The sequence below is a fragment of the Nematocida ausubeli genome, assembly GCF_000738915.1.
Source record: "Nematocida ausubeli strain ERTm6 chromosome Unknown supercont2.3, whole genome shotgun sequence".
Taxonomy (NCBI): Eukaryota; Fungi; Microsporidia; genus Nematocida; species Nematocida ausubeli.
In genome coordinates this window covers 405,790-421,393 of record NW_026515636.1, presented here as the reverse complement: position 1 = coordinate 421,393, position 15,604 = coordinate 405,790, and the positions used below count along the sequence as shown (strand labels likewise).

Here is a 15,604-nt window from a genome sequence, read left to right as displayed (position 1 = left end):
ATTTTAATTTAGTGCAGATGGCTCTTTTTGCAAGCAGCTTTGGAATGAAGAAAATCTAGTGTGTTTATTTAAATTGAAGGACCCCTAAATTTATTCTAACTCCTATTCTTTAGATGGGCTAGCCACTTGGAACCCGAATATCTTTGGTACATAGCTTGCCTCTTCTATTACTTCTGGGAATAAATTTCTGTACATGAGAATGAACAGATGCGGGAATGTAGGGCCAAAGGCACATCCATCCACTTCCCCGAGCTCACCTCTTGCCTCGTATATCTGCTTGCATTGGTAGCAGAAGAGCTTTGTTGTGGATTTGTTTGGCTTTTCACTGAGTCCAATTGGAAGAAACGGAAATCCATTGCAGAACACTCTTGCACACTTGCCATACACTCCTGAGCTTACAATGCCATGCATGCCCTCCAATCCTTTTTTGGTTATGATGTATCTTTGGTGGATCATATAGTACAGTATAACTCTTGCATCTGGCGACACATAAATGTCTTCTCCTCTAAATGCCCGAATGGTTTTATCGTATCCTTTTATAAGATCGGAGAGACCGAATAAGTTAAAGGGGTCGTCAATAAAAAACTGGTCGACTCTTAATATCATTTGGTCCGTGAACCCGTCAACAAATCTATCAATCCAATCCATGTCCGAGCTGGACGTTTCATAGTCTTCTAAAGAGCTAACTAGCATAAGAATAGAATAGAAATTGAGGGCATAAAAAATTATAAATTAATCCACAGAAAGAAAAGACTGGCCATAAATAAAAAGAGACTCTGTAAGAGAGTGCAGAGTGCATGGCTAGACGAAAATAGTGCATAGTATTAACTCGCTTGTAAATTGTACTACAAACACGTGGATGTATGTTGGCTGAAATGTGATAGCCAATGCATCTAGAACTGCGCTATGTATGTTTATCTTTATAGAAGCCCAAGTTCTGTATGGAAGACATATCATTTTATAACAAAGAACCATGGCTCTCTGTATTTAGTTTAACTTCTTCTCTTGTTTATCATCCATAAGCGCACATTAGACTAGATGCATGTTTAATATAATGCTGTTATCTATGCACATGCCCCATAAATGTACTGCATTTTTGTCTATACTCTACTTTTTCTGTGAATGAAAAGCATGTCACAAAGAAAAGGATTTGTCGTATGCGAATTTATTGTATATGTTTAAGTCGTTTATATCATGTATTCTATGGTTTTATAATAAACCTCTTCTACTAGCAACAGAATTGCGGTCTGGACGTTTATAGATACAGTATGCTAGTTTTTTACTTTAATATTCTTCTACTCTCTATAGCTAGGTGCCTCTTATTTAGTTTTCTGCTGCATGCCACTTTCTGTATAAGTGAAGTCTATACATCAATAAATGAGTTGTAAAATCGCCATCTAGTATATGCTGTAGTAATCCATATAAAGAAGAAACTACTTATAGCAAGCATTTTGTCTAAGATCAATTCAAAAGCTTCATTCTTGTTAAAGTTGTCTTTCTTTTCTAGCTTCATTCTGAAATGGAGTTTATTTTTATAAAATTCCGGATAGATTTATGGAATGTATTTGTATTCTAGCTTTTATTCTCTGTCAGCGTAGGCATATCTAAATATTTCAAGCACACTGGAAAAGCTATTTATTTTCACTGAGCAGCACGCAAATATCATTTAAGTCTACTTCAAGCACCTACATGACAAGGACATTTTAGAATAACTTTATGGATAGTTTCATCCTGTTTTATCTAAGGCATTTTGAAGAGTATATGCGATCTGGCTGAATTCGGGTTATATGTCTTTTTCAATGAGCTTCTGGATATGGTTATTTCAGTGATTGAAAATATGTAATTTCCTGTGCTAAAATACTAAAAACTCTTTCTATGCAACTGTATTACTATGCCAGTATAAGTTTGGTGCTTATGATTTTTTGTCTTCTAGCATTGACTCTAAATGATCATAGTGCTTCTGTGCAAGATTCTTTTAAATGTCTTTGTGTTTTTCGCAGAATTAGCATATTCCTAGAATTCTATTTTCTTTCAATTTCTATAGCTCTTTATTTTTTGGATTATTACTCTTCAGGCAAAAGTATTGTATAAAAAATATACAGTTTATATTTTTACAGAGGCACACTATACCAATGCAGAAAAACATACAATAAAGCAAACAGTGCACACAAAATAAAAGCACAGAGAAACTTAAATAATATAAAATCAACAAAACTGAACATATGTGAGTGCAATAGGATTCAAGTAAAGGAGAGATTATACTATAGCTACAATATATAAGACTGGCATAACAATAATGTGTTGTATTTAGTAATTGTTGACACACATTAAATATACTCGCTGAGTTTATATAAACTCCTATAAAGAAATTGCAATGCGTAAGAGACAAACAATTTAATTCTACAAAATATAGCCCAAATCAAGTATACACTATGAAGTCACTGGATATGCATGCAATAAACATATTAGATAAAATGCTGCACTGAAAATAGATTTAGGTGTAGTTGAGACTTCTTTATAATTTTTTCTGCTTATAGTAGAGGCAAGTCTCTATTGAAATCATGGGCTCTTTTTGTATGCCAAGAACTATCTAGCAAATATTACATATGTAAATCAAATAAACATAATAACATATTAGGCCAGTGCAGTATATAAATGTAATAGAATGCCATTGCAGGCTGTTTCAAAGAGTATATTTAATATAACCATTTATATACACAGAGAAAGAGGTATTTTCTGTCAGAAAATAAATAAATAAGTTCTCTATATTTATACCATATATATTGCAGATGCACGTATGTTATCTACATATGGATTGACAGTGAAACAATTAGATCCACGTGATATAGTATGCAACAGTACAGAAAAAACAAAAATGTGACTGCAAGTAGCTGTAAAAATGCCACAAACGCCACTTTTTTGTTAGAAAATATACTTTTTCGAGCCTGGAGTTTTGGATTGATCACCTCGCTGAACATACTAATATTATCTATAATATACGCATTCTGTGATCTAAACAAAGACAAGTTTTCTGTTCTCAGCCTCACGCCATCTGACTTCATTTTTTCCATATATCTGTTCCAGCTCTCAACTTCTTGAGTTAACTCATTTTTGAGCTCAGACAGCGAATTCTTTTTTTTAGTCTGCTCTCTAGAGTTTTTTGTCTCAAGTATAAAGTCGTTTTCATCATTGGCTCTTGCTGCGCCTTGTCCAATGCGGGATCTAATAATAGAAATTCTACCATTTATATCATGAATATCCTTTGTTAGACCTTTTATTTCGTTGCCAACTCTCTCAATAGACTCATTAATCTCGCGCAGTCTTTCATTGCAATAGCTTTGGATTATACTTGTATAGCTAGTTTGATGTTCTTTATCGCCAAATAGGCTAGAAATCGAAGAGAATAGAGCTTTTAAACACGTGACTACCTTGTTAGAAACTTCATAGTAGCTAGAACCATTTTTGAATTCTTCTTTATACTTTACCATATGGAGTGTTTCTTCCAGGATATGGCGGGTTTTAAATGAGGCTATTCTCTCTTCATTAATATCTGATAAGTTGTTTTTAATTGCGGAAATGATCTTTAAATCTTCCATTGGAATAAGTCTTATTAACTCTTCCGTAGTTTCGTCTTTGCTTCTATTGGTTCTTCTAGCTTCTTCTAGAATGCTATTTGCATCTTTAATCTTGGAAAACTGTGTGAAAATATACTGTGTTCCATAGTCTATAAGAGGCATTTCGTCTTTGTCTAGTATGTATAAGTCTGCTAAAGTAAGTTTTTCTGAATTTTGGATCTCACTGTCATAATATGAGCTGATATTTTTTAAACAGCTACTAACAGAATTGCTAATGTCTGGATCCTCTTGAATAAAGTTTATATAAAGTTTAATATATGCTGCATTCACATTTTGTTTAAAATACGTCTCTCTATCTATATCCAAAATATTCGCTTTCTCTAAATTGGTGTAAATCTTTTCTATTTTACTAGTGGCGTATTTTTGGATAATGTCTATGTTGGCATTTTCCAGAAACATCTTATAGATAGCATCGTCTGCTTTGCCTTTGCTAATTAATATTTCTTCATATACATATAGCTTGGCTAGTTCCAGCACTTTTGTCTGCTCCTCTGGAGACAAGTGTGTAGATGAAATAGACATAGAGTCGCCTATGATTGGAAGCCATGTTAAGAGAAGCTTTTCCGAGTCACTAGCGTCCTGATCATCTATATTGTCTCTGTTATCAAATGCATCTTCTATTTCATCTCTATTAAATTCTAAGCTGAATCTTCTATTCATCTCCATCTTAATAAGTAAATCAAACTGAAAGTGATTTTATAACCCGCTTTAATTATTGGTGGCTTTATTAAAGATCGCTGGGCCATTTATAATATATTTAAGAGCCGTTTGATAGGTGGTCTACCGGCTTATGAATTTTAATTAGTGCACATGACAATTTTTGTAGAGCTATTACTCCTTGAGAGTTTTCTTATACTAAGAAGAATTGCAAATAAATAATTATGAGAGACCACTAAAACACAAGTATTACAATCTGAGCACCAACAGAATGCAGTTTTACAAAGAAAAAATAACAGAGTAGTTGAAGCAAATGAATAACGAGATATATAAGTAAAGATATTCACAGAAGGAAAGTAGAGGTTTTTGAGGTACAGAAGATCTTATGCAAGAGGTATAATTTACCTGTTTTAATTGGGTATTTAATTCCTATATTCAGTGGGTTAATAAGCAGATTCGCGCAATAGTTACATTTAACAGGATTTTTTATATTAATTCTTCTGTAATTATACTATTGCATATATTTACCTAAGCCCATATAATTTTATATTTTGACTTAAAATAAAATGTTCTTTATGGGTTAAAAGTATGCAAATAATACGAAACAGCCCAGAAAATCGAAAAGTTTATTATTAGTATGCTCTAAAGACAGTATGTCTTAAGCCTAAACACAGTAACATGCCAGATAGGCCTTGTTATTTTAAAGAAAGCTTCTTGAAGAATGTTTCTATATGCGCTGAATGTATTTACACAGACTTCTTTTTTCTAAATACTGCTGAAGTTCTTTCTCTTCGTATAAAACCCAAATTTTCATAAGACTTTCTGGATAAAGTATATTCAAAATCGCTTCTATTGAATATCAAAAAAACAATGGAATTTTATGAAAAAGGATAAACTAAAGGAGTGTGAGTAGAATTAGCTCTATGATAGAAATAATGCACTGCAGCAAAAGAAATGTAAGTAGCCAAAGCAAAAAAAATGAAAGAATCATTAAAAAAGAAACAAAGAGGGACACCAGCAAGATATAGACAATATGGAACAACCCTAAAGAGTCTCCTGATCCTGCTTCTTTCATATTTAATTTATAAACTCATGTTATGTTATGCGAATAAACTGATATAGATACTGCAATGAAAACATATTTAAGAGAAGACAAATTTTAGAAAAATAATCTAAAAAAACATCTGTAGTGTGCATTGTGTTGGCATAAGAATTTAAGCTGCAATATGCAGTGTAGAAAAGAAATCAATGAATTAAGTAAAAGAGCTAAAAATTATAGGGAAGAATTAAAATAGCAAAATATACTAAAATATTTAAGCTTTAAATATGTAAAACACTAGGTCTTTGAGAAAACAGAAATTTATTTGCATATAGCTATTTCTCTATTGGAGATATGCAGATGAGGCATCCGTGTACTTTATAATTCGTCTGAGTTTGTTCCTGGGCGATTTCGCAGGGTGTCAACAGATTTTAGTTGATTTTTGAGTTGTTCGCTTTTTTGAACAAGCGATGGAAACATATAATCAAAGCCATTATTGTCCTTTTCCTCATTCTTATCCACAATATCACTATCAGAAAGGTAGTTATTGTGTATAGAGGCACACAAACCCTTTATGAACTCCATCATTACATCAAGAGTTTTTGCATAAGTATCTGCTATTCTTTTAGCCTGATCTTTCTCTCTTTCACTGCAGACAGAATCTCCAGATGGTTGGGGACCGTGATCGGACTCATCTGTTTGATCTATCGCAGGCTTTTTATTTAACTTAGAAGGATTGTCTTTTTCCGCTGTTGTGGATCCTTTTTTGGGCATATCTGCTGGTGTTTTAACACGGGGGTTAGTACCATTGGAGTCAGGAGCAAGGTCTTTTATTAGACACTCATCTACTTTGTCAAGTTGAGCAAAGATTTCTATCGCGCTTCTGGTTACTATATGCATCATAGGCCTAAATATCTTTAGAGCTTCCTCCATTGTAGCTCCGGCATTAGAAAGCATCTCATTATCAAAGGAATCGGGGTTAAAGTCAATTATGCTATCAAAAGACTTTGCCAGTGCTTTTTTCAGCTCTGGAATATGCTTTTTTATACAATTTAGATCAATGGGTGCATCACTACCTCCTTGTTTAATAATATTATATATGGCATCAATGTGCGGGACTAGTTCTTCTATCTGGAATATCATGTTGAGCATAGCGCCCTTTGCAAATGCAGCATGCTCAATTTCCGGATAAAATTTACTTTTATTTGCCATTATATACTCCTTTTGTCGTCTTTCTGCCTCATTTTTGGGATGCGCAAGGTGCAGAGCTTTTTTTCTTTCTTTCAATGTATTGAGTGTCTTTTTATTGTATGTGAATCCCAATAGCACATCTGAAAATTTCGCAACCTGCCTATTGATATATGCAAAGTATGTTTGTGCTGCTATTTCAAAGTCCTTGAAGGCGCTCATTTTCAGTTGCGGCTCCAAAAGCTTCTCGCGAATTTCTTTTAGTTCGGTGTAAAATTTCTTCATCTGGTTATGTGCCTCAAGCATCCGCATTTCAACAGAGTATGACTCTATATTATCCAAAGCATTAATATCGCGGTGCTCAAATTCCTTGTAGTTTTTGGAGCACGTGTAGTTTGGTGCCATGCGGAGCACATTCTGTATGTAGGCGTGCTGGATAGGGTTCAGCTTGCTAATCGCCATGAAGCTGCATGCCTTTGGGTTTATTGATCTGTAGTCTTCATCAGGCGGGTAAAGATTCATTGATAGATGTTCTTCTGAGAACTCTTCTATTGACCTGAGAAGACCTCTGCAAGCTGCGCAGCTTTGGTTGCTTTCTAGGACGTTATCTAGGCCATCCAGCGTGTCCGCTTCTGTTTCTATGTCTCTTTGTACATTTCTCTGTATTTTTTCTGCTTTTATTATTTGTTTAATCCGGATTCTTTTCTGAGCTCTCGCCTGGCAGTCTATAATTTCATTTTTATCAATAGAGTTTTGGGCGCTAGAAGCTAGGTATTTGCCTATGACGTGCCACGATGGCGGAAGCGTCATAGCCTGGAAGTAATAACCCAAGAGGGACAACATCTTACTTAAAGAAGAACTTTTATTCATGTCCTGCGTATCTCGCTGGGATCTTGGATTCATATTTGACTTGCCATGTCCGGTAGTCTTTCTTATATATTTCATTGCTCTTTCCATTGTCCACCACCTGCTGCTCCCATTGCAGAATTGCATCTGTATTTATAGTAGGGTTTTGATATTGAGATAGTGATGAATTACAATCGCTATCATTTTATTTTTGAACCCCCTGTCGGTATAAGGAATTTCCGAAGGAGTGGTAATTTTACCACAGCCTATTTCCGATATTACATGTGGTAGTCTTTCTATAGGCACGATGTCTCCAGTAAACACCATAATATTGTCCATGCCTACACTAAGAACATACTTTATGGAAACAAAAATAGCCACTATATATTTCACTGCATAGTTTCTCATACTTCAGCCCAATATATTTTTCTTTTATCGTTTAGAGTATAATCCTTTTGATAGTTTTGCTAATTTATGTAAGCATTGTATAAAAGACATAATATAGTATGGAAATCATCTAGTTACGGAAAAATAAATTGTACAAAGAAAAGGCGCCAGCACTAAATTGCAGTGGATTTGAATGCTTTGAATACTGCACCATGCTAGAATGAGCATTCTGGCATCTACTTTGTGACTGCATTAGTGAGGGATATGTTATTAGAAACTCTGTGTTTATCCATCTATGCAAGGATAAAAGCAGCCAAGAAGTATTGAGTAAATGCAAATTATTCTCAAAGTGTATTGCGGCTGACTATGCTACTGCAGGTTCTTCACAGAAGGACCAGAAAATCATAGTGATTGAGGTTTAGTTGAATGTTAGAATATTGAGGCAGGAGAAATACATGCACTCAGGTATGCAAACTACATTTGCTGCTTGATTCTTGTTCTTTATGTACAGTGCTGGATGTTATTCAGGCACTAGCCTAGATGAATGCTATTTTAAGTCTACCAAAAATAAACTACATGGCAGCAAAGAATACATATATACAACGTACAGGTAAGGAGGGTTTCTGTATATTTAGAGAGTGAAACACATTATATGTTGTTATTTTCTTTTTGCATAATAAGGTTTAGTTACCGCTTTTTAAATTTTTCCCCCATGCCAGAACTCTTAGGTAAAGATGAAATTAGAAATATACTTACAGAAGTGAATATATTGAAGAGCAAAAGACATAGTTCCTTAGGAATTTCTATTATTATAATTACAGCAGCAATTGCAATAAGCGCCCTGTTTATATTCATCTCTACAAAAAGCCATCTTACAGAAATGAGAAAAGCACGCCTGATAAATCAATTAAGGTTTGGTGAAGAGGATATCCTTCTGGAAGACGAAGATGTCAAAAAAAATAACAAGGCACAGAGCAGACCTAACCCAGAGTACATAGATATATCAAGAGTAAAAATAATCCATGTCCTCTCTGGCATCATTGCACTGGTATTCAGCGTTCTGACAATTACAATCTTTGCATATGTAATTTTCAATAAAAAATATGAATATCCTGAATCCATCCAGAATGCACTTAGCAAAGACATAAACATGGTAGAAATGCATAGAAGATTTGCTCGGAGTGTTAATAGCGTTGAACAGACTAGTTCTAGTGTTTTAGGCAGTGGAGGTAGATATATGCTGACAGGCGATTCTATTCTAATATTCAACAAACATGACATGGGAAGACCTATTCGGGTGGCTGCAATAAAAGGCCTGTTGCATGAGCTTGAAAAAAGAACAGAAGATGAAGCTCTTTTGAAATCCATTAGAGCGCACAGAAACTATTAGCGAAAATAAAGAGGAGCCTACACTATATTGCCTGCATTTTTTTTATTCACATGGAAAATGCATGGGATGCGAGTATACTTGCAGACTACTTTAAATACAATATGTATAGTGGAGAAGCTGCGAAAGAAGGGTGGCTTTTAAATTATCAGGTAAAAGACATAATGTCTTCTGAGAAAAAGAGGCTTCTCACAACTGCAGTATTCTACTTTATAGACGCGGAAAATAACAATTTTCGGGTAGAGATGCCGTTCTCCCCAAAGATACTTCTAGAGGTTGCTGCATCCTCGCTCTCTTCGGTTGAGGATTACCTGAACGGGCGGTATCCAGACAGCATAAAGGCCACGGGCATAGCCACCAGAACAGATCTCCAGAAGATGAACCATCTGGCAACTGACGGATCAGAGTACCTTGTGATAAGCATGTACTCTGAGAAGGATGCCCAGCAGATTAGAAAGGAGATAGATGAAATCACAAGGAGAAATACAGCGCGGCAGAAGGAAAGCGCAGTGACTCTTCTTTTTGCGAAAGAAAAAAGAGCCTGCCTTTTGCCAGACCCAGAAGAGTACATACTGAGCATATGCGAATATGACATTTCGGCGAGCATTCAAATGGCAATTGAGCTGGATATCAACGCAGGAAAGTGGTACACTGTGCAGTACATGGGAGGATACATTATAGGGCCGTCAACGCGGGTTCTTCCGCCAGATCTTAGAATTTTCTCATTTGATATTGAAACAACCAAAGACCCTCTTAAATTTCCATCTGCAGATAAGGACCAGGTTATGATGATATCGATAATGAGTACCCAGGACGGATGGCTGATTACAAACAGGGAAATAGTTGGAGAAGACATTATGCCGTTTGAGTTCAGGCCAAAAAGTGACATTGGAGGGGAGTTTGAGATCTGCAACGAAAAAAATGAGAAAAACGTTCTGAATAAGTTTGTAGAGATCTTGCTGGCGTATAAGCCGCATGTAGTCACAACGTATAACGGAGACTTTTTCGACTGGCCGTTTGTGGAGGCTAGACTGGCAGTGCATGGAATTAACATGCAGACGTCAATAGGCTTCTATAAAACTGCGATGGAGGAATACATATGTCATCACATTTTGCACCTAGACTGCTACAAGTGGGTAAAAAGAGACAGCTACCTTCCGGCAGGCAGCCAGGGTCTGAAGAGCGTGACAAAGGCCAAGCTTGGGTATTTCCCAGATGAAATAGACCCAGAGTATATGGTGGAGTGTGCAAAGAGCAACCCTAAATTGATGGCATCCTACTCTGTTTCTGATGCAGTGGCAACACACTTTCTGTACTTGAAGTATGTCCATCCATTTATTTTCTCGCTTGCGTCGCTCATTCCGCTGCCGCCTGATGATGTGCTGCGAAAGGGGTCTGGAACACTCTGTGAGGCTCTTCTGATGAAGGAGGCGTACGGGTGCGGAGTGCTGATACCTTCAAAGAAAAAGTCACACATTCTGCACAACTACAATGGGTATATGGCGGAGTCGCTGTCATACGTAGGAGGGCATGTAGAGTGTCTTAAGTCTGGTCTATACAGGTCAGACTTTGAATACGAATTTTCATTCAACAGACAAGACCTGGAAAAGATGGTGGAGCAGGTAGGCTGTGTGGTAGATTCAGAGCTAGAGGGGAAGGAGTGCTATAACAGGAGCCAGGTGATATCAGAGATACAGGAGAAGTTGCGCATTTTGCAAAAGTCAGACAAGGCTCGAATGAAGCCGCATATTTACCATCTGGATGTGGGGGCGATGTACCCAAACATTATTCTTACCAATAGGCTGCAGCCAACTGCAGTGATGGACGATAAGGCATGCGCGCACTGCGCATATGCACCAGAGAAGGACACCTGCCAAAGAAAAATGAGATGGAAGGGCAGGGCAGAGGTGCTTGCAGTTGGAAAAAAAGATGTGCAGGCAATAACAAAGAAGACAAGAAATATGTTCATAGCGCGTAAAAGAGCACAGAATGTGCAGGAGAAAACAAAAGCCGAGGAAGCAATAGATAAGAAGGGAAATCAGCCGTATAAAAAGGACACACCAAGGCAGCAGTCATTCGAGGAGTGCTTGCGAGATAATCTCATTGTGCATGCAAAAAACACAAGCAAAAAGACAAGGGAGATTGTTATAGAGGACAAAGAAAGCATTATTTGCCAAAGAGAGAATCCATTTTATGTAAATGCTGTAAGGAAGTTTCGAGACCGAAGAAATGAGTATAAAAGACTGGCTAAGGAGGCAAAGGAGCAAGCGAAGAAGGCAGAGAAAGAAGATGCACAGCTAGCAGGAGACTGGAAGAAAAAGGCCGGGATATATGATTCTCTGCAAATTGCACATAAGTGTGTTCTCAACTCGTTCTATGGATATGTTATGAAAAAGGGCGCTAGATGGCACTCTATGGAAATGGCAGCTGTGGTGTGCCAGACAGGCAGCAATATCATACAGAACACCAAGGCCGTAATTGATGCATTTGGAATAACGCTAGAGCTTGACACAGACGGAATATGGGCCCTGCTGCCTGAGTCGTTCCCTCTAAACTACACGCTTAACACGCCAGATGGATCTGTGAGGTTCTCGTACATATGCTCTCTTCTGAACTTTATGCTGCTTGATAAATTCAGTAACCCGCAGTATCTTAAAAAGGAGGAATCAGGGGAGTACACAGTCAGCACAGAGAACTCCATACGCTTTGAGATTGATGGTCCGTACAAGGCAATGTTTCTGCCGGGCTCGATGAAGGAAGGGGAGTCCATTAAGAAAAGATACATTGTTATAAATAGCGCAGAAAAAATATCTGAGCTAAAGGGGTTCGAGTTTAAAAGGCGAGGAGAGCTAAAATTTGTGAAGGCCTTCCAAGAAGAGACTTTTAATCTTCTTTTACAAGGAAAAACACTACAGGAGTGCTATGCTGTTCTGGCAGAGTGTGCAGACTACTGGATTGATATTATAGAAACACGCGCAGAGTCTATGTCGCAGGATGTGATTTTCGGGTACTTTGGAGAAACCCGCAGTCTAGGAAAGAGCGCAGATGCGTACTCTTCTGTAAAGTCAACCAGTCTTACAGCAGCAGCAAGACTTTCAGAACTGCTTGGGCAGGGCGTGGCTGCTAAAGGCACCGCATGCTCTTTTATTATTGTTAAGTACCCAGAGAATGCTCCTGTTACATCACGATCAGTCCCGCAGGCAGTATTCCACTCTGATCCGGAGACAAGAACAAGATATCTGCAGAAGTGGCTGGAGGTAAAAGTGGTTCCTGAGGATATTCGGGAGATAATTGACTGGTCGTACTATTTAGAGAGGCTCTCCAGTATAATCACTCGAATACTTATTGTGCCGGCTTCTTTGCAGGGCATTTCAAATCCAGTGCACAGAGTACAGGCGCCTTCCTGGGCAATTCGGCATAGAAAAATCACAGACTTCCTCCCGTGTGCTTCTAAGAAAGCGGAGGTAGCAAAAGAATTAATAGGAGAAGAGAATGTGGGTGCGGTGACACTGGAAGAGCTTCAGATTAAAGACTCCTTAGTGGAGAATATGCCTGAGAATGCATCGCTGAACGAGAACAGTATTGGTGAGAACTCTGGCATAAAGAATCCCAAGCAGAAACAAGAAAAACAGAAAAGCACTGCAAACCACATGGATGCAAAGATAACAGAGTTCCAGAAGCTGACAAACTTCATCACAACTGATAAAGAGGCAGATGAAAGAGCAAGAAGACTCAAAGAGGCGCCAGATGCACGAGTGCCTGCTGTATTTATTAGAGAGGCCTCTGAGGACAGGTATACTGCAGTTTATTTCGAGAACAATTGCTTTGTAGAGAAAGTGGTTCCTCTGAAGAAAGTATTCTATCTGCATGCTGACTCGCCTGTTTTGGATAGAATTGCATCTGCATATACTTCTTTGAGCCCAGCAATCCATGCAGAGAGGCTTGTATCTTTTGCCGTTGGTCTTACTGGCCGCAGAGATTTTGTTAAAATAGAAATGGACACTGCAGAGTTTAAAACTAGATTCCACCGGCATACAGCTCTATTAGAAACACCAGAAGTGCGTGGAATATATGAGCTGAACACCCCATCTAGAATAGCAGCACTGTGCAATTTGCGGTATGAAAAGGTCGCAGTATACGCGCTAGCAAAATGCATATTGCATAGAAAACCAATCTATGCTCTATACAGCGGCATAGATGGCTCTAGCATACCTTCTATAACAGCAATGCAATCTTCTCCAGGAGTTGAGATGTTCACTTCTCAGAAAGACCTTGTTGCATCCCTCAAAAAAAAGGCACCTGGGCTGGTTTTCTGCACACCTGCAGTGCCTGCTCTAAAAGTTAATCATTTCTTTGTTCTAGTAGACACAGGGATAGTAAAGCCAAAGGCAAGCAAGACAGGAAAGACAAGCCGTGAAATGCCAGAAACAACTAGTCAGCAACCCAGCACTGCTACAGATGAACAACCAATCGAGAAAGAGGAAGACACTGCAAATATTGATGAAAACCCAACCGCTACTGAAGAGAACCCCTCTAAGAGTTCTAAGACAATTTCTATTAAGGTAGATGAGTTGCCCGATCATGTTAGAAAAGAATTAATTTCTGCTTTGCATCGTGCAGCTAAAAAGGCATTAAGCTTGACCCAGCTGGCTTCATACGCAGATATTCCCGTTCTTCCAGGTGACTGGCCCTGCGAAACACTAGTGCTTGATTTACTCTACCATAGGAAGAGAAAGAGCCGGCAAATTCTGGGATGGAATGACTCCTTCCTTATGAGGAAAAAGCACTATTCTCCTGGTAGAGTAGATGAAAATCCCTTCAAAACAGAGTTCTGCAAGGAGGGCATCTACACAGGAATATCCTCTGTAGTGTCTGTATCAGGCTCAGTTCTTCTGAGTCTTATTGAGGCAGATACTCTTCTGCGGGAAGAAAGATCTTCATATGCTCTTTGCCCAGAAATGCATGCTTTACAGGACCTTGCAAAACATATTGTATACTCATGCATACAGCAGGAGGAAGGAGCCAACTCACTCGCAAGATCAGTTTCATTCTGGCTTCGCACGCCTGGAATAGACTCAGCTCTGCCCGCGCGTCTGTCTGAGAAGGCTTCCTTGCTGCAAACCAAGTTCATTGCCAGAATTGTTTCCGCAATCAATGCAGCAGGCTGTGAAGTAGTATCTGCAGACTCGGAAGAGCTAATTCTGCACACAGGACAGAGCACCTTGCAGCAAGCCCAGGTGCAAACTAACTATGCTTTGTCAGAAGTTACTTCGCGCACATACGGCTCTCTATTGCAGATTGATGTAGTAGACTGGCTTAGTCAGGCTGTTTTTGTAGACTCTGCAAACTATAGGAAAATATTCTTGTCGGGAGAAAAAGTGCAGTCCTTTATAACAAAGGTGCCCTCACAGGCAGTAGATGATTTGCTTGAAAAAGACGACTTGCAGGCGCTAGAGTGGATTCAATTTGTATATCAGCAGAATCAATCAGAGGGCATCTCAGCTGCTAGGCTCTTTATAAAAATATTCGGGCTTAAGTTTTCACAGGGGGACTTTCCTAGGAAGGCTGCGCGTCTAGTTGAGCTAAGTCCTTTTTCTGAGGAGATGCAGGCAGGCTTTGGTGAGAGTATATGTGTTTTAGTGGAGTGCAGGTGCTCAGCAGGAACATCTTTCAAATCACAGCCTCCTTCTCGCAAATGGCTGGAGGAATGTATGTATGGAGATACATTTTTCAGTGATCTACTGTTGGAGAAACGAAAAATAGATCTTCGATGCAGAAAGTGCTGCAGGATATTCTCACGGGATGTCTTGGAAAAATGCTTTATTCAGAAAATGCATACAGTAGCAGAGACAGCAGTTAAAATGGAGAAAAAGTGCTCTCTTTGCAAACTTCCAAGTAAAAGTGCTTTGTCACAGAGGTGCTCTTGCGGTGGCCGGTTTGCTAGAGATATTAACAAAGCGTGCATTGAAGCGATGCAGCATATCGCCGGGCTGTGCGCGCTTGCTCCGATTGCTTCAGTTATTGTCTATGCAAGAGAGATAGTGGCATATCTTGACCAAACCAAGCAGATCTTAAAATAAGTAACAGAAAGTTGCTTAGTATCCTTTATTTTATTCAATAAACCATTTGTTATATATATTTTTCATATAATGATCAGTAGTTAAGGTATAATAGATGTATTTATTATATAAGCAGTTTTTCTGTGTGGTTTATAAGAAATTCAAATGTCAGTGCATTGAAATTACAACTCTTCTTGAGATATTCTTCTGTAGTAAGAGTGCCCCAAATGCAATTTTTGGGATGGAATATTGAAAATATTCTTTCTATTAAAGCTAATATCTTTATTGGAACGATATTACTAAGTTGCGTTGCTTCTTTCATTAAGCGTACTAATAATACGGCTGTTTACATGCTAAAATTTTGTTTCTAGTCTTCTTGAAGTTCAATTATAGATTTTCCTTTCTA

The 15,604-nt window shown here is 38.2% G+C and overlaps 7 protein-coding genes across 7 annotated transcripts; 2 read left to right on the top strand and 5 right to left on the bottom strand.

Moving 5' to 3' along the window:
* Nucleotides 1-102: 102 nt before the first annotated feature.
* On the bottom strand, nucleotides 103-693 carry NESG_01338 (uncharacterized protein; the record flags this gene model as incomplete). The annotated part of the gene is made up of 1 exon (XM_053048972.1): nucleotides 103-693. One exon carries the CDS (start codon nucleotides 691-693, stop codon nucleotides 103-105), a length of 591 nt encoding a protein of 196 aa, XP_052904777.1.
* A 670-nt stretch (nucleotides 694-1,363) lies between these two features.
* On the bottom strand, nucleotides 1,364-1,513 carry NESG_01337 (uncharacterized protein; the record flags this gene model as incomplete). Its single annotated transcript, XM_053048971.1, has 1 exon — nucleotides 1,364-1,513. One exon carries the CDS (start codon nucleotides 1,511-1,513, stop codon nucleotides 1,364-1,366), a length of 150 nt encoding a protein of 49 aa, XP_052904776.1.
* A 1,291-nt stretch (nucleotides 1,514-2,804) lies between these two features.
* Nucleotides 2,805-4,301, bottom strand: NESG_01336 (uncharacterized protein; the record flags this gene model as incomplete). Its single annotated transcript, XM_053048970.1, has 1 exon — nucleotides 2,805-4,301. One exon carries the CDS (start codon nucleotides 4,299-4,301, stop codon nucleotides 2,805-2,807), a length of 1,497 nt encoding a protein of 498 aa, XP_052904775.1.
* Nucleotides 4,302-5,709: 1,408 nt separating this feature from the next.
* Nucleotides 5,710-7,512, bottom strand: NESG_01335 (uncharacterized protein; the record flags this gene model as incomplete). Its single annotated transcript, XM_053048969.1, has 1 exon — nucleotides 5,710-7,512. One exon carries the CDS (start codon nucleotides 7,510-7,512, stop codon nucleotides 5,710-5,712), a length of 1,803 nt encoding a protein of 600 aa, XP_052904774.1.
* Nucleotides 7,513-7,518: 6 nt separating this feature from the next.
* NESG_01334 (uncharacterized protein) lies at nucleotides 7,519-7,773 on the bottom strand (the record flags this gene model as incomplete). The annotated part of the gene is made up of 1 exon (XM_053048968.1): nucleotides 7,519-7,773. The coding sequence occupies one exon, from the start codon at nucleotides 7,771-7,773 to the stop codon at nucleotides 7,519-7,521; it is 255 nt and encodes an 84-aa protein (XP_052904773.1).
* Nucleotides 7,774-8,464: 691 nt separating this feature from the next.
* On the top strand, nucleotides 8,465-9,142 carry NESG_01333 (uncharacterized protein; the record flags this gene model as incomplete). The annotated part of the gene is made up of 1 exon (XM_053048967.1): nucleotides 8,465-9,142. One exon carries the CDS (start codon nucleotides 8,465-8,467, stop codon nucleotides 9,140-9,142), a length of 678 nt encoding a protein of 225 aa, XP_052904772.1.
* A 50-nt stretch (nucleotides 9,143-9,192) lies between these two features.
* On the top strand, nucleotides 9,193-15,219 carry NESG_01332 (uncharacterized protein; the record flags this gene model as incomplete). Its single annotated transcript, XM_053048966.1, has 1 exon — nucleotides 9,193-15,219. The coding sequence occupies one exon, from the start codon at nucleotides 9,193-9,195 to the stop codon at nucleotides 15,217-15,219; it is 6,027 nt and encodes a 2,008-aa protein (XP_052904771.1).
* Nucleotides 15,220-15,604: the final 385 nt, after the last annotated feature.